The following is an 18348-nucleotide window of genomic DNA, read 5'->3' as shown; positions in this document are numbered from 1 at the left end:
TCTTTGCAGTACAAATTCATGCTCATGTTACCAACATAGCAATATAATCAATGCATATACCAGGATCACAATATCATCAATTCATGTATCGATGGATTTATTATTTACAGACACATATAAATATGTATAAATATGTATAAATATGTGACATATAATACTGTTAAACACTATTCATAATGTAGATAACCTCAAGGTTTTTACGTATTTATTGTACAGGTTTGGACTGTGAAGTGGACCATGTAGAAGCTAAAGTGGTTTTGACCCTGGAATATGCATTGATCATAGTAGCCATGCATATGGAAGCAATATACTGCCTTCTGAATATGTACATGGTTCTGACCAATGAATATGCATATAATATGGCTATTAAGCACTGGGTAAACCTGAAACGCATTAGGCTTATTGTTGGGGGTCAGAGTAGTTTTTAATGGATTTAAAGTGAATGTTTAAGTTTCATTTGTGCAATATATGATGAATATGTAAATGTCATTTAAAGGGGTTGTTCACCTTCCAAACACTTTTTTCAGTTCAGTTGTTTTCAGATTGTTCCCCAGAAATAAAGACTTTTTTCAATTACTTTCCATTATTTATTTTTTTACTGGATTTTCCAATATCTAAGTTTAAAGTTTGATGTCCCTGTCTCTGGTGTTTGAGTCTGACAGCTCAGTAATTGAATATACTGCCCTCTGGCTGCAGATGACATGCCCTCTCTAAACTTCTTGTCACAGGCTGATTTCAGCCAAAATGAACACTTGGGTGGTCGTTAGTCAGAAAACCCTTATCTTGAGTGCCACATATTGCCTGAATATTACATGTATCATCACAGCCTATAGAGATTTATAGCTGCTCTTAGGATTTCAGCAAGAACACCTTGCCCCCCAGGTGCGGTGAGGGTCGATTTGCAGCACCACAGCCAATAATAGACCCAGGCCCGGACTGGCAATCTGTGGGTTCTGGCAAATGCCAGAGGAGCTGCTGTAACATAGAAAGTTACCATATAGTGGGCTGGTAGGGGGCTGTGTGGGCCTCTGTGTACTTGGAATGACAGGGCCTATTTTGACTCCCAGTCCAGAACTGAATAGACCCACTGAATCACACGACTAAAGCTGGCCACAGACACAAAGATCCGATCATGCGAATCATCGGACTAAAGGTGGCCATACAGGGGCCGATAAAAGCTGCCGACACACCGTGTCGGCAGCTTATTGGCCCGTGTATGGGGCCCCCCGACGGGCTTCACCAATCGAGATCTGGCCGAAAGTCGGCCAGATCTCGATCAGATGGGACAGAAAATCCCGTCGGATCACGGCCGCATCGATTCGTGGATGCGGTCCCGCGATCTGACCGCCCGTTTGGGCATCGTTAGGATCCGATCGTTGGGCCCTAGGGCCCACGATCGGATCAGCCTGATATTGCCCACCTCAAGGTGGGCATATCGGACGGGAGATCCGCTCGTTTGGCGACATCGCCAAACGAGCGGATCTCTCCATGTATGGGCACCTTTACCCATCTCCAGACCTGCCACTAACCATTCAGATCAAATAAAGTAGTAAAAGAACAGATCAGTTGATGTTCTGCCCCTGACAGCAATCACACTAAAGTTATGTCCGACCAAAGCTAGTGACAGTCTCCCTCTGAAAATAGTACGATCGGCAATACAGGCAGAGATATTACCCGCAGCCAACAGAAATCTTTTAACCTGTCCGATCGACCAAACGACTGATCTCCGCCAGATGAAAAAAGTCGGGACTCTCCACACAAGGTCCGAAAATCGTACGAATCAGATGTTTGCTTCTATGGCCAGCTTAAGTAGCCACAAGGATAAACACCAGAAGCAGAAAAGACAGGTGTTTCCATCACTGGTGGATACCAGACAGTCACGTGCCGCACATTATTGTGAATATCACACACACACACTGTGAGGCCTGTGAACATAAATTACTTTTTTGGGATGGTGCAGGGTCGGACTGGGGGGCCCGGGGCCCACCGGGACTACTGTCCAGGGCCCAATCCGCGCCCCCCTACTATGACGCGTCGAGCATGCGTGTGCCGCTCCTCAGTCAAGGTGCCACGTGCATGTGCAGATGGTGCTCCGCGGCACATAGAAAAACTTTTTTCTGTCAAATACGATAGGGGCAGGGGACTGGCCCGGAGGGGGCCGATTAAGGGTCGGGGCCACCAGTTTTTTTCCCGGTATCCCGCCGGGCCAGTCTGACACTGGGATGGTGAGTTGTACAATTAGCTGTGACCATAATATAAACTCACAGAACCACTTGACATCATGTTAGGGACCTGCCCAATCCGTTCCAATCTCAATTGTCTTATTCAAATATGTCAAAATGAAAAAAGTGCAAGTGGATTTAAGGGCTGAAATTTGGTTTGGCTGCAAAGATCTGTAATTCGGTGTTATCCCTCACTTCTTGGCCCTCAGTGGCCCCTCTCCTTTTCAATTTACTTAGTAACTATAGTAACTACCTGCAACAGCTTACCTCCTATTTGCCTCAAGTTCTTCTCATTAGTGATAATGAAGACTATGATTCCAGCTGCACTCCAATCTTACTGGGACGACAAATAATATTTAAGGACCCCAGCATATTGCCAGTGGTTTCCCCCACCCTCACGTAACATCTCCTAATCACCATTCTGCTTCAATCCCCTCCTCTCACTTAGTCACAGCCGCACATGCGCAGACCTATGTCACGCCCCCTCGCTGCGTTCGATTCGCAGGGTGCTCAGCTGCGCGGCCTACGGAAGCCGGAAGTGTCTGGAGCTGAGTCTGCAGGAGCTTTACGGGCACCGGGTGATGATGTAACGGGGCGTCGCGGGGCCTGACAGCGGAAAACCCGGTACCGGGAAGCCGCAGCCATGAACCTGCTGCCCTCAAACCCCCACGGGAACGGCCTGCTTTACTCCGGGTTCAACCAGGACCATGGTGAGGGGAGAGTGGGCGTGGGGGGTAGTTAGCGGTGTTGGGGGATGAGGGTCGGGCAGGAGGGATGTATGGGGTTTCACTTGGACTCGTGTTATACAGAGAAGTAGCCTGGGCCGTGTGTGTGCGCCTCTGGAGCATGCTGGGAGATGTAGTTCCACCATTACTGAAGGGAGGTCAGATGTCTGTGTTAAAGGGGTGGTTCACCTTTAAGATAACGTTTTTATTATGTTATAGAATGGCCAATTCAAAGCAACTTTTCAATTGGGTTTCTTGTTTATATTTTATAGCTATTTGCCTTTTTCTTGTGACTCTTTGCATCTTTTGAATGGGCGTCGCTAACTCCCTTCTTAAAAGCAAATGCTCTGTAAGGCTACAAATGTATTGTTACGTTTTATTACTGATCCTTCAGTTCACGCCCTCTCCTATTCATATTCCAGTCTCAAATCAATGCATGGTTGCTGGGGAAATTTGGACCCTAGTTACCAGATTGCTTACGATGCAAATGGAAGAGCTGCTGAATAAAAAGCGAAATAACTCCTTAATAAAAACAATTTGCAAATTGTCTCAGAATACCCCTCTCTACTTCATACTAAAAGTTATCTCAACGGTGAACAACCCCTTTAATAGTGAAGGAGACGCAAATGGTTTGGCTCTAGTGCCCTGTTTGGGCTACAACTTTAATCAGGTTTCAGAATATAATGTCCAGCAGCATCTGGGGATCCGAAAAAAGAAATCGGCCTGTAGGGCTTTGCCTTAAGAGCTGACACTCACTATAATACCTTTGCTATAGACGAAGGGCCCTGGTTCCCACTGACTTACACTCCCTAATAAACTAAGTCATTGAGATTTGTTTCAGAGCTGATATCATCAGTGTTTCAAAGGCAGGCCTGGGTGATAGAGCTTTCAATGAATGCAGGGACCCCCAACCTTTTGAATCCATGAGCAACATTCAGAAGTAAAAGGAGTTGGGCAGCAACACTAGCATGAAAAATGTTCCTGGGTGCCAAAATAAGGTATATGATTGGCCATTTAGTAGCCCCATGGGGATTGTCAACCTACATTGAGGCTCTGATTGGTAGTACAACTGGTTTTTATGCGATTAAAACTTGCTTCCAAGCCCGGAATTCAAAAATAAGCTCCTGCTTTGAGGACTCTGAGAGCAACATCAAAGGGGCTGGAGAGAAACGTGTTGCTCACGAGCTACTGGTTGGGGATCACTGAATTAATAGAATGTCACATGTTGCCTTATAATTGCAGCTGTGAACTCAGAAAGCCACAATTTGGCCCTTACCATTGAACACCAGAGTTCTACCCTGAAGGGCTTGCACTCTATAAACAAAGGAAGGAAAAAAAAGAAAGGCCCTAAGCAATAGGCTTGAAGTAAAAATTTGGAGAATGAATGTATTAAGAGAAATGGTAAACTCAATTGTGTGTAATATATATCTATGTGGGATTCATTTTTATATAGATTGATTTTCTTATCAGTGGTAAATTGTAAGCAGGGCGTTCCCTTTCTGGTTTGGAGTCATTGGTTTATACAGCAGACTGGCAGCGTAGGAGTTTTTGGCAAATTGGACAAAATATAAAACTAAAGAAGTATATTATGGTGGATAACCTGTCTGAACAACTGAATGACCGATTGCAGTCTCACGGAAAATGTTGGGAAACTACACACACGGCCCAAAAATACGATCAAATCAAATTTCCAACTTAAAGGGCATGTAAAGGCAAAAAAATGAAATCCCATTTTTACTTTCTTTAATGAAAAAGAAACCTATCTCCAATATACTTTAATTAAAAAATGTGTACCGTTTTTATAAGAAACCTGACTTTATGCAGTGAAGTTCTCCCTTCATTTACTGCTGTGGATAGGAATTGTCAGACGGTCCCTAACTGCTGAGCAGGGAAACAATCATACTTATGAACAGCAGGGGGAGCCCCCGCCTTACTTCCCAGCCATGCAGAACTCAAACAGCTTTGTTTATGACGATCCCTAAGCAGCCCAGACCACACTGAGCATGTGCACAGCCTTAGTCTTGAAAAGATGTTTAACAAAGTTACAAGATGGTGACCCCCTGTAGCCAACTTTGAAAACATAAATTATTTGTTTGATTAGGCTTGTGGTGCAGTAAGTTCATGTTTATATTTAGTATACAAAATACAGCATTTCTAGCCGTATTCTATTTTAGACTTTACATGCCCTTTAAGTCTTGGTTTATATTCCAGTGACACTATGTACTGCACTTTACAGAGAAAATACTTTGTTTGCATCACTCCCTGCACCAGTGGAGCTTATAATCTAAGGTCCCTACTGAAAAAGATGGAGACTGAGACATTGATTTGGGCTGGGAAAGTTATTAATGATAGCAGCTTTGTTTGGGGGGGGGGGTAGTTTCTAGGAAGTCAGTCACACTGTGTTTAGTGGTTGAAAAGTCTATAGAACACATACTTCTAAAACCAACCACATCTCTGCTGTAATTAGTAGTGTGGGAGCCACATTTACAGGTCACCATTAAAGGAATAACCAAAAAAATGAAAGTGCTTTAAAGGAATGACAATAGAATATACTCGTGCCCTGCACTGGTACAATGGTGTGTTTGCTGCAGAAACACTGCCATAATACATGTAAACAAGCTGCTGTGTAGACATGGGGGCAGCCTTTCAAAGCTGAGAAAAGGCACAGGACACAAAGCAGATAACAGAAAAGCTCTGTAGTATACAATGGGATTCTTCAGAACTTACACTGCTATCTACTGTGTATCTTGTGCTTGAATGGCTGCCCCATGGCTACACAGCAGCTTGTTTATATAAAGTATAATTGTGTTTTTTAAAGCAAGTACGCTTGTTTTACCAGTGAAGCGCAAAAGCACATTATATTGTCATTCCTTTAAAACACTTTCATTTGTTGTTGTTACTGTTCCTTTAATGCAACGTAATGCCATTCCGTTTTTGTTGGACTACAGCTCCCTGCTCTTGGCTGTTAGTGCTGGGAGCTTGGGCAATACCTTACAAACTGTCTCAGTTTAGCCCAATTTTTCCACTTACCACTGTGGAGCTCCATTATGGACTGGTCCCTGGGTCATAGCTCTAATTTGGACCTGCCAAAAGCCCCATCATTTGAAACATTCAAATTAAAAAATGACTGCGTTTCATTGGAGATGTTGGTGACGGGGTGGGCCAAGGATTCTGAGCAGATAGTGTAAGTAATCCCATTGGATGCAGAGAAGGCAAAGCAAATGTAGAAAAGTCATTTGCAGTAGGAATAAAAGTATGCATTAACCCAGGAACAGATTGCATGGCTATATAGTAGCTTCATTGTACAGCAGCAGCAGTTCATGGCTGATCACAGAATCTTCTTGTGACTCACAGAAATGCATTGTGGGTCTGTGTTTGGCTGAATCAAGTTAGGCTGTACTTGCAAGTGGTGCAATAGTGATGAGCTAAGCAGCTACTGGAAGAGCGAGTGTTGGTTTGTGTATGTGGGGAAATTGCAAAATGACATTAAATATGCTGTAATACGTGACTAATCCTTATACATCTATTTTCCTCTTTCTGACCCCATTGCATTCTGTTCTGTCTCAGTTTGAACACAGCAGGAAGCTGACTAAACCGAGATGAGTTTTGCATGAATCTGGCGCAGCAATTTGTTTGACATTGTTTGCTTTTCTTACGATTCCTTATTTTCCCCCAGGATGCTTTGCATGCGGCATGGAGAATGGATTTCGAGTTTATAATACAGATCCCTTGAAAGAAAAAGAAAAGCAGGGTAAGGAAATTGCTCAATCCACATGAAGCTTCTGTACGGTGTCTGATGTAGCTAAAACACAAGACTTATGGAGCCAAATTCAAAGAAATGGATCTTTACTAACAGAGAGCTCTTGTTCCTGTAGACTTCAGCTTTCACTATTTATTCCCACTGCTTTAGTACACTTTGAGCTTAGGATGGACTGACCCATAAACATGTTCCTGCAATTGAAATCATTTAGCCCATTTGTATTTATTTTGGGTAGGACTAATGCAAAAAAATGAAGAGCATGCACAGTATGGGCACAGGGAAAGGCATATTATCCCCACTCAACCCAATACTGTTTAACAAATACTCACCCATCCCAAAGACTGATTAATGTCTCTGAACTTTTTTAAAGTCTGAATAATACGAGACAAACCTGTACAGGCGCAGATTGGCAGTTAGACTTTGTGATTCTTGTAATTGTCGTTGGGCAGATCAGTGTATGATGTTCTCTTATCAGTCGTCTCATGTAAATGTACTTTGTGCTTCTTTATTCACTGCAGAATTCCTAGAAGGAGGCGTCAGCTATGTGGAAATGTTGTTTCGTTGCAATTACCTGGCATTAGTGGGAGGAGGGAAGAAGCCCAAATACCCACCCAACAAAGGTATGACGTCTTTTTTTTATTTTCTCCAGCCTCTAGAAATCAGTCATCAGTTAGCATGACCTAGACCAGAGTAGTAAGAATAAAGTAGACTGTTTGCTGTTTCACAGCAGAGAGATTCTAACCTTTTGTTGGTCTATATCCATAATAAACTTAAGCTGGTTTGTTATTTTGCAATATTTTAAAACAATAGGAATGTCAGGTTGTTTCTTTTAGTGTCTGAATATATGCCCATGGCCAGACTGACCCTTTTCTTATAACTCTTTGTTGTTCATGAACAGAAATGAATAAAGTTTGTGTCCCCCCCACCCTCTCAGTTCTCTGGAAATGTATCCTCTTTCTTTTGTATTCCAGTGATGATTTGGGATGATCTGAAGAAGAAAACAGTCATTGAAATAGAATTTTCCACCGAAGTGAAGGCCGTTAAGCTGCGCCGAGACAGGTCTCATGCCCTTCCATTTGAGACTATTAATTAATTCACCTTGCTCTGTGTCACTGCATAACAATTGTACATGACACACACTCCAATGGGATTCTTCAGAGCTTATCTGTCATCTACTGTGTATCCTGTGCTTGAATGGCTGCCCCCAAGGCTATACAGCAGCTTGTTTATATAAACTATAGTGGTGTTTCTGGAGCAAACACACCAGTTTTACCAGTGCAGGACTACATTATATTGTCATTTCGTTAAAGGAACAGTTCAGTGCAAAAATAAAAACTGGATAAACAGACTGTGCAAAATAAAAAAACGTTTCTAATATAGTTGGGCAAAAAAATGTAATGTATAAAGGCTGGAGTAACTAGATGTCTAATATAACAGCCAGAATCCAACTTCCTGCTTTTCAGCTCTCTAACTCTGAGTCAGTCAGCGACTTGAAGGGGCCACATGGGACAAAACTGGTCAGTGAGTTTGTAATTGATCCTCAGCATTCAGCTCAGATTCAAAAGCAACAGTTATGACCCATGTGCCCCCCCCCCCGAAGTCACTGATTGGTAACTGCTTGGTAACCAATCAGTGGACACCAAGAGAGCTGCAAAGCAGGAAGTAGTGCTCTGGCTGTTATGTTAGACATCCAGTCACTCCAGCCTTTATACATTACATTTTTTCCTAACTAACTATATTAGAAACATGTTTATTTTGCACAGCCTATTCATTTACCCAGTTTTTATTTTTATACTGTTCCTTTAAAGCATGTATGCAAGCCATACTGGCTAGTTAAGCTTTTGCCCATGGAATGCATACATAGAGCTCAATGTGGTTCCCTGCCAGGCAGATATTAACTTCTGGCCTCACTCATATATAAATAATACCAACCAGAAAGTTCTATATATTACCAATTAGCAACTGACATCTGCTAGTGTAGAATCTAAAATGTATGACTGACCCCAACTATATAAAATGAGTAGCTCTGCTAAATCCACGGTTTTTGCTCTAAGGCATCTTCCAGAGTGCCTTGTTTGCTACTTGTATTACAATAATATGCATGTGTAGTAACTGGGTTGTTTCCCTTGTGTTTCAGGATTGTGGTGGTGCTGGATTCAATGATTAAAGTGTTCACCTTCACACACAATCCCCATCAGCTTCATGTCTTTGAGACCTGCTACAACCCTAAAGGTGAGAGATGAAATGAACCTTGTGTGTGCTGTATAGTTGTGTTCAGAATAATAGCAGTCCAACATCCCATCAATCTCTGTTTTTGGTAGAAATTACAGTTCTACGTGGCAAATAATTTACTAGTAGGTGTAGTAGAGTAATAGAAAACCAACAGACCCAACAGTCATGACATGCTGCTGATTCTGTGAATTGTATCATTAATTGAGGCTTATTCTAAATAATAGCTTGTTCCAAATAATAATAGCTTGTTCTAAATAATAGCAGTGTGGAGTTCAATTAGTAAGGTCATTCATTTTGTGAAAAAAGAGGTGACAATTACGGCCCTTATTTAAGGAAGGAAGGCAGCAAATGCTGTGCATGTTGGTTATAGTGTATTTCTCTTGAAAATCTGAGTAAAATGGCTTGTTCCAGACATTGTTCAGAAGAACAGCGTGCTTTTATTAAAAAGTTGATTGGAGAGGGGAATTCATATAAAGAAGTACAGAAAATGATCGGCTGCTCAGCTAAAATGATCTCAAATGCTTTAAAATAGCAACCAAAACCTGAAAGACGTGGGGAAAAACCCCCCAGAAAACTACCATTCGAATGGATAGAAGAATAGCCAAAATGGCAAAGACTCAGCCAATGATCAGCTCCAGGAAGATCAAAGAAGGAGTAAAGTTACCTGTGATACTGTTACAATGAGAAGATGCCTATGTAAAGCCCCTGCAATGTCGCATTGTTGAAAAAAAAAAAAAAGACGTTCTGAAAAGCTTAAAATTTGCCAAAGAACACATTGACTGGCCTAAAGAGAAATGGCGCAACATTTTGTTGACTGACGAAAGCAAAATTGTTCTTTTTGGGTCTAGAGGCCACAGACCGTTTGTCAGACGACCCCCAAACACTGAATTCAAGTGACAGTACAGTGTGAAGACAGTGAAACATGGCGGCACAAGTATCATGATATGGGGATGTTTCTCATACTATGGTGTTGGGTCTATTTATCACATACCAGGGATCATGGATCAGATTTAATATATCAGATACTTGAAGAGGTCATGTTGCCTTATGCTGAAGAGGAAATGCCCTTGAAATGGGGGTTTCAACAAGACAACGACCCCAAACACACCAGTAAATGAGCAACATCTTGGTTCCAGACCAACAAAATTGACGTTATGGAGTGGCCAGCCCAATCCCTGGACCTTAATCCAAAAGAAAACTTGTGGGGTGACATCAAAAATGCTTATTTTTTTGGAACAGCCTAATATTCCCTTTTCTTCACTTTCTGTAAAGGAATAACACAACTGTGATACATTTTCTTCGTTGTGATTTGGAATATAATGTGCCATTTTCCAAATGCATTTTCGTGTATGGAAATAAAAGCTATTATAAGGATTTTGAGCTTTATTCACACTGCTATTATTCTGAACACAACTGTATATGTCCCGCTTGCTTTTTAAAGGTTAATGTTTCGGAGATTCTGCTTTTTTCTGATAGGGCACCTTTGCAGTCCGATCACTTAAGTTTCTTAAATTTTTGCTGGCACTACACTTTTGTGGTAATTGTGTATATACATTGTGTTGTGTTCTATCTCATAGTTAATCGGAATATGTCTTGTCCTCTTTAGGTCTCTGTGTCCTGTGTCCAAACAGCAACAATTCCCTCCTGGCATTTCCTGGGGCTCACACTGGGCACGTGCAGATTGTTGATCTTGCCAGTACAGAGAAGCCACCTGTAGATATACCAGCTCATGAGGGGATCCTAAGCTGTATCGCACTCAACTTACAAGGGACCAGAATCGCGACAGCATCGGAGAAGGTCAGGCATAATAATGTTATTTGCAGTGTTTTAAGACTTTTTTGACATTACAGCCACTGCTCCATGACAGCAAATTGTACATCTGAAATGACCCTCAAGTTAAAGTTTAAAGTATCGCCCTTACTAGGTTTCCGGTTGGCCTGGTTGTTTAACCCATTGTAAATCTGCTCGGTACAGCATGTACTCATTGTCTGCAAATATTTACTCTTTCCAGGGAACTCTCATAAGAATATTTGATACCTCATCGGGACATTTGATTCAGGAGCTGCGGAGAGGATCACAAGCTGCAAATATTTATTGGTAAGTTCACAAGGAATCAGAGCTCCGTTTAGCTTTGTGTCATGTATCACTCTATTAATTCCCACACTCTAATCTGACACATTGGAGAAAAAAATTTTTGGAGCCAGTGTGCGTGCAGTCATGTTTCAGCATCGACCAGTGATTTGTTTTCCTTGTGTCTTCACTTCTGCTGAATTCCCAGCAGTTGCAATATGCCGTGGAAAGTTGTCTAAATGTGACCATCACTGAAAAGCACAGTTGCGTATATTTAAAGCAAAGAATAGCTGGAAATATAGTAACCCTTTGGTTACCCTTTTTCAGTATCAACTTCAATGAAGACGCATCCCTGATCTGTGTGTCCAGTGACCATGGGACCGTACACATATTTGCAGCCGAGGATCCAAAGAGAAACAAACAGTCAAGGTAAGAACATTTTTACCCAGTTATCTCCCTAGGAGAGAGACCCAGCCATGAGATGGGCAGGTCAGTTGAGGGTTAACTCCCTGTAGTCCAGATACTTCTGGAAGAAACCCAAATCACAAGTATTGATGATGAAACATTTATCTTCTGTTTTGTTCTCTTGCAGTTTGGCCTCCGCCAGCTTTCTCCCCAAGTATTTCAGCTCAAAGTGGAGCTTTTCTAAATTTCAGGTTCCCTCCGGGTCACCTTGTATTTGTGCCTTTGGAACAGAACCCAATTCAGTCATAGGTAAGGGTTCATAACCTTCAGCTGTTGCATGGGGATGTAGTGTGGTGAGCAGATGTTATCAAATGCCAGACAGGGTCACAAAAAAACAAATCTGCCACATTGGAATCTTTTATAACCGTTATAAATATTTAGAGATTAGAACTCTCTAAATAATCTGAAATAGTGTTGGATGCTCTTCGATAAAAACAACAAAACAAAATTGTGTCCTTCAGTTAAAGGGATACTGTCATAGGAAAACATGGTTTTTTTCAAAACGCATCAGTTAATAGTGCTGCTCCAGCAGAATTCTGCACTGAAATCCAATTCTCAAAAGAGCAAACAGATTTTTTTATATTCAATTTTGAAATCTGACATGGGGCTAGACAGTCAGTTTCCCAGCTGGCCCAAGTTATGTGACTTGTGTCTGCACTTTAGGATGGAACTACTTTCTGGCAGGCTATTATTTCTCCTACTTAATGTAACTGAATCAGTCTCAGTGGAACTTGGCTTTTACTATTGTTTGTTGTTCTTGGATCTACCAGGGAGCTGCTATCTGGTCACCTTCACATTGTTCTGTTGTTACGCTGGGGGGAGGGGGTAGTTTCACTCCAACTTGCAGTAAAGAGTGACTGAAGCTTATCAGAGCACAAGTCACATGACTGGAGGCAGCTGGGAAATTGACAATATGTCTAGTCCCATGTCAGATTTCAAAATTGAATATAAACAAATCTATTTGTTCTTTTTAAAAATGGATTTCAGTGCAGAATTCTGCTGGAGTAGCACTATTAACTGACGCGTCTTGAAAAAAACCATGTTTTCCTATGACAGTATCCCTTTAAGGTGGCCAAAAGCGGCCGACCCATATGGTACTGATTGGCTCTTGGAACAAACAAATTGATCCCATTGGATGTGGAAGATGTTTGTTGTGTATACTAATTGGGTGTATGTCATGGCACTGAAACGGAGGACCCCGATTAATTCAAAGCTGTAAATATTTTAATTTTTGGGCTAATAATTTAGCTTGTGCTCTATCTTAAAATCTCCTAACCATAATTGCTACCGTTTTCTCCTTTTTCAGCCATATGTGCAGACGGCAGTTACTACAAATTCCAGTTCAATCCGAAGGGTGAGTGCACGCGGGACGTCTATGCCCAGTTTTTGGAAATGACCGATGACAAACTTTGACCCTCCCACGGAGATGATGTATATCTAATCAGAATTTTTGCTGAAGAATAATCTTAAAGACAGCCTGGAGCGTACAATAACCTTTGTACAAGTTTGGACTGGATACTCCCATCAAGGCTTTTTATGTTACAGCATTTTAGTATTAAAATTAAATCATTGTTATAAAAACGTGCGTTTTTAACGTTCTGATTTTTGGAGACAACGTGCAGTTACCCTCATGGTCGGTGAAGAGGACGTTTATATATAATCACTGCCACTAATAAGTCTTCTTGATCCATGGAGCCACTGAAGCAGAAGCTGTATAGGCTCTGAATTAAACGACAAAACGATAAGCGTTGCTCTGTAAAGCCATATCTGGCATCTCATTACAGGATCCCCCTTGGAACCCTTAGACGATTAATTATAGGAGGTATTGCTATTTTTTTCAGTAACTAAGACACTAATCTGGTGAGTCTTTTCCCAGAGAAAGGGATCTAATATGTGAGCAGCACTGAGATTAGAATAGTGATATTATATTGGAGTGTTTTTAAATCAGTTTGCTCAGTGATTAAAAGGAGGACTTAGTTACATGTAGATCACTGCATGTTGCTTTGCATATAAATCCTCCGTTCTGTTTGTTTGCACACTTTGTAAATATGTTATGGCTTTTTAATAAAAATGTGACCAAACTGAACAGGTGTCATGATTCCTGGACGTTAGGATGCTCAAAATGTCCCCTTATTTACACCTTACTGTACCAGCCTGAGGGATCCAGGTCATTAAATTTGCCCCCAGCAGTTCCCCATCTTGGATCTTGTTATGCCATCTTTTGTGTGTCAGTGGCACTGCACATGCTCAGTGTGCTCTGGGCTGCTGCTCAAAAGCTAAGCTTAGGGGTCATCATTTTGGTATGTGAGATCTTATCTGTGTGTCATCATGTAATGTGAATCCCTAATCAGCTTTCTATATTCTACGTATGTATGTGCTGAGTGGGGCTTCAGCTCAGATAAGTTACAACAGCTCAGAACATGTGCTGAGAATCCGTAGAAAAGAAGCTACTTGGTGTAAACTTGTAGGCACATTTATCAAAGTTCGAATTTAGAATTCACGTGATTTTTCTTTATAAACTCCCATGAACTCGAAATTCGACCAATTGAACCAACTAACTCTAATTAATAGGATCGACCCGAAAATGAGAATCGAATTCGATTTGAATTTTTTTTTTTATCTGAGAAAAAAAACGAACGTCGGGAAGGCTGCAACCACTCCAAATTTATCCCTGAACCTCTCCCATTGACTTAAACAGCAATTAGTCAGATTCTAGGTGGCGATGAGTCAAATTAGTATTCTTAAAGGGCCAGAGTATGATAAATCTCGAAAATCTAATTCAAGTTTTATGAGAAACTCAAATCGAATTGAAATAACTCCCTAGTCGAATTTGACAGAATTCTCAATTCGACCCTTGATAAATCTGCCCCTTAGAGGCATAGATTATCCCTGTTAAAGGGCTGTGGGGGGGGGGGTCTTGGGCTGGTCCAGAAGCCCAAAACATAGTTTGTAGCATTATTTAGCCTACAAATTTCTTGTTCGGTACAGTGAGCTAAGTAACAAGAACATTGTGAATTTCTAGCATATTAAAATTAACACTGCACTTGATAGTGGGGCTTCTTCAAATCTGAAACCACAGTAGCTATTTGGAATAGGTGAATAACAACACCCTTTTGGCTCATATTTTAACCAATCAGAAAGTAGAATTTTACAGGCTTCAAAGTTCCCAGCAGCTCTAACAACTGGCAGGCTGAAAAGTTAGGCATCTCGTGCTTTGCCATTACAATTGTTGCTGATAATTATTTGTGGATATATGAAACCCGTACAACTTTTGGTTTTTACTGTTCTATCTGCAGCTGAATGGAAAAATGCTATTCAATGGCTGGTCCTATGGGTTACTGCCCAGGTGCAAATGTTTCCCATAAATGATTCTTTTCAAACCTGCCAAAAAAAAAATCTGTCCATTTTGTTAAAGGGATACTGTCATGGGAATTTTTTTTTTTTTTTCCAAAATGAATCAGTTAATAGTGCTGCTCCAGCAGAATTCTGCACTGAAATCCATTTCTCAAAAGAGCAAACAGATTTTTTTATATTCAATTTTGAAATCTGACATGGGGCTAGACATTTTGTCATTTTCCCAGCTGCCCCAAGTCATGTGACTTGTGCTCTGATAAACTTCAATCACTATTTACTGCTGTACTGCAAGTTAGAGTGATATCACCCCCCCTCCCTTTCCCCCCCAGCAGCCAAACAAAAGAACAATGGGAAGGTAACCAGATAGCAGCTCCCTAACACAAGATAACAGCTGACTGGTAGATCTAAGAACAACACTCAATAGTAAAAACCCATGTCCCACTGAGACACATTCAGTTACATTGAGAAGGAAAAACAGCAGCCTGCCAGAAAGCATTTCTCTCCTAAAGTGCAGGCATAAGTCACATGACCAGGGGCAGCTGGGAAATTGACAAAATGTCTAGCCCCATGTCAGATTTCAAAATTGAATATAAAAAAATCTGTTTGCTCTTTTGAGAAATGGATTTCAGTGCAGAATTCTGCTGGAGCAGCGCTATTAACTGATGAGTTTTGAAAAAAACATGTTTTCCGATGACAGGATCCCTTTAAGTGAGGTGGGGCCCCCCAGCTGTGTCAAACTGCCACCTCAGTTTGGAGGGGCTAAATTGGCAGGTTTTATCAGCCTGACCAACTTAAAACAAATGGGCCAAGGTTTAATTCAAAGTAAACTCACTTTTTTATGTTACAGCACAAGTGTTTTGCCATGTAGTTTGGATTAGCCATCTGATTATAAGTCAAATACAAAATGAGTCCATTCCTGTACATTAAACTACCACTCCCAGCATCCTCCAACAACCACAGTTGGACAGATACATGCACTATGGGCCAATATTCACATCAAACTTTTGCAATAAAACTTCCATCAAATAAAATGCCTTTCCGTGAAATTCTAGCATTTTACTTCTAGAAAATAACACACATGATAAGAAAACATGACATTTAATCGAGGTTGTGTGTAGCGCAATGCATTCTCACCTCAGCTGTGCTCCGACTGCATCACACAATTCCTATGGAATTCATTCCTGTGATTTGCTGCTTCCGCTTGACAATGAAAATAAACAGCTCATAAAAGGGACAGTAACATCAAAAAAATGTAAGTGTAATAAAAATATAAAGCAGTGTTGCCCTGTGCTGGGAAAACTGGTGTGTTTGCTTCAGAAACACCACTATTGTTTATATAAATAAGCTGCTGTGTAGCAATGGGGGCAGCCATTCAAAGGAGAAAAGGCTCAGGTTACACAGCAGTAAAGCTCTGTAGAACATAATGGTGTTATCTGTTGTCCGCTATTTAACCTTTGCCATATAGCCTTTTTTCAATTTCCGCCATTGCTACACAGCAGCTTGTTTATATGAACTATAGCAGTACAGCAGTTTTACCAGTGCAGGGCAACACTACATTATATTTTCATTACTTTAAAACACTTACATGTTTTGGTGTTACTGTTCCTTTAAGGAATGGGTGGCTCAGTATTCAGTCCAACTGGGATAAACAGCATAAGCTGAGGCAGGGATACAAGGACCGGTGCTGCTGGCTACCCATGTCAGTGGTGATACTGGACTGTCACATTATTGAAGAACGAATCAAATGTGAGAGTCTCAGGGAAACATGGTCTCTATAGTTAAAACTGGCAGAAGTCTATTGTCTGACACACTACTCCCTACCACTGAAGAAGCCACTCGGACGAGTAGTGAAACGTTTTCAAGAGGGGTCATTTATCAAAGGCTGAATTTATCTCAATATTTTAGGCTACAAACTCCGATCAAATCTGCTCTGTTTTTTTTTACGCTTATTTATTGTTCCATTTTCCGGAAAATTCGCTTTGCCGGAAAAAAAATAAAAATCGGATTTTTTTTGGATTTTTCATCCGAAAACTAAGATTTTTGCCCCGAAAACTTCGGGGTATTGTACGAAACCCAGCAAACATCAAAAAATCTGCAACCTTGACAGGTCTGATATACCGGATTTCTGATTCGGACTTTTCCATCCTCGGGGTTTAATAAATTCGGAAAAATTTGATTTTCTTTTTTAAAAGTACGATTTTATTAAAAAAAAAAAAATCACAAATGATTTTTGCATTCGGAGTTTAGTAAATAACCCCCTAAATGTCCAGTTGCCTTCCAGTTGGGATTTGTCTCTTAAAAGGACCACTAAACCCCTCTTCATTAGAGGGGTGCCAAAATGTTAGGCACCTTGCAGTAAACAGAATCATTATGCTTTTTTTCCCAGGTTGATTTTGTAAGAAAAAAAATGGATGTGTCCATGGAACAAAACAGCACTGTGCAAACATCAGTTACCTGCTTGGGCTTTGGCCTGTATCAGAGGCTCCTGCCATAAGGGAAAGTGAAGAAATCACAGGTTCCAGTGCCCCACAAGTTACCAGGGGCAGCAAAGAGGTGCCCCATGTAACCTTAAAGGAGAACTAAACCTTAAAAATGAATATGGCTAAAAATGAAATTTTTTATAATGAACTTATTGCACCAACTTAAAGTTTCAGCTTGTCAATAGCAGCAATGATCCAGAACTTCTAACTTGTCACAGGGGGTCACCATCTTGGAAAGTGTCCGTGACACTCACATGCTCAGTGGGCTCTGAGCAGCTGTTGAGAAGCTAATCTTAGGGGTCGTCACTAATTATCAAGCAGAAAGAGGTTGGCCTGTAATATAAGCTGAAGATACAGGGCTGAATATTCGGATGCTAATTGCACCGATTTCTGTGCTGCCATGTAGTAATTATCTGTATTATTTACTAGTCAGCCTTATATTGTGACATTTAGGGGTATATTTATCAAAGAGGGAGGTTAGAGATCACCAGTCTGCTAGAATGAAATGCCTCCAATCTCCATTCATTGCTATGGGATTTTTTTTTTAAGAGTGGTGAGTATTCACCCTTTGATAAATAAGCCTTTCACAATGCCACAGAAATGGAGAGTGGCAGAATTTCACTCTAGTAGACTGTGGCAATCTCTAACTTGACTCTTTCATAAATATGCCCCTTATATATTGTGAGTTGGTCCCTAAGCTCAGTAAGTGACAGCACCACAGAGCATGTGCAGTGAATCAGCAGAAAAGAAGATGGGGAGCTACTGGGGCATCTTTGGGGACAGATCTTCCCTGCTAAAGGGCTGTGGTTGCCTTGGGCTGGTACAGAAGCACAAAACATAATGTAAACATTTCCAGCTACTTCTTTAGTTAAGCTTCAGTTCTCATTTAAGAGCCAAAACGTGATGCTTCTAATGTGGAGTGCAACTGTGCTCGCTGACCTAGCATTACAGCTCCACTCATTGGCCCTGTAGGAGTGCAAAATAAGAAGTGGGGCAGGTGACTTTGGGAAGGGCAGCTTAAAGGCCAGAATCAACCCTGA

At 41.1% G+C, this 18348-nt stretch overlaps 1 protein-coding gene across 1 annotated transcript; it reads left to right on the top strand.

The window, feature by feature from the left end:
- Window positions 1-2762: 2762 nt before the first annotated feature.
- On the top strand, window positions 2763-13555 carry wdr45b.S (WD repeat domain 45B S homeolog). The gene is given in 10 exon segments (NM_001094017.1): window positions 2763-2932; window positions 6624-6698; window positions 7226-7327; window positions 7679-7766; window positions 8845-8939; window positions 10546-10736; window positions 10951-11036; window positions 11337-11438; window positions 11602-11723; window positions 12781-13555. Coding segments are annotated over 10 exon segments (1035 nt in total). The 5' UTR covers window positions 2763-2865; the 3' UTR covers window positions 12888-13555.
- The last annotated feature ends 4793 nt before the right edge of the window (window positions 13556-18348 follow it).

Source organism: Xenopus laevis, chromosome 9_10S, assembly GCF_017654675.1.
Source record: "Xenopus laevis strain J_2021 chromosome 9_10S, Xenopus_laevis_v10.1, whole genome shotgun sequence".
In the NCBI taxonomy this organism is placed as follows: Eukaryota; Metazoa; Chordata; class Amphibia; order Anura; family Pipidae; genus Xenopus; species Xenopus laevis.
Note: the sequence above shows the minus strand (reverse complement) of the source record. Positions and strands in the feature narration are given on the sequence as shown.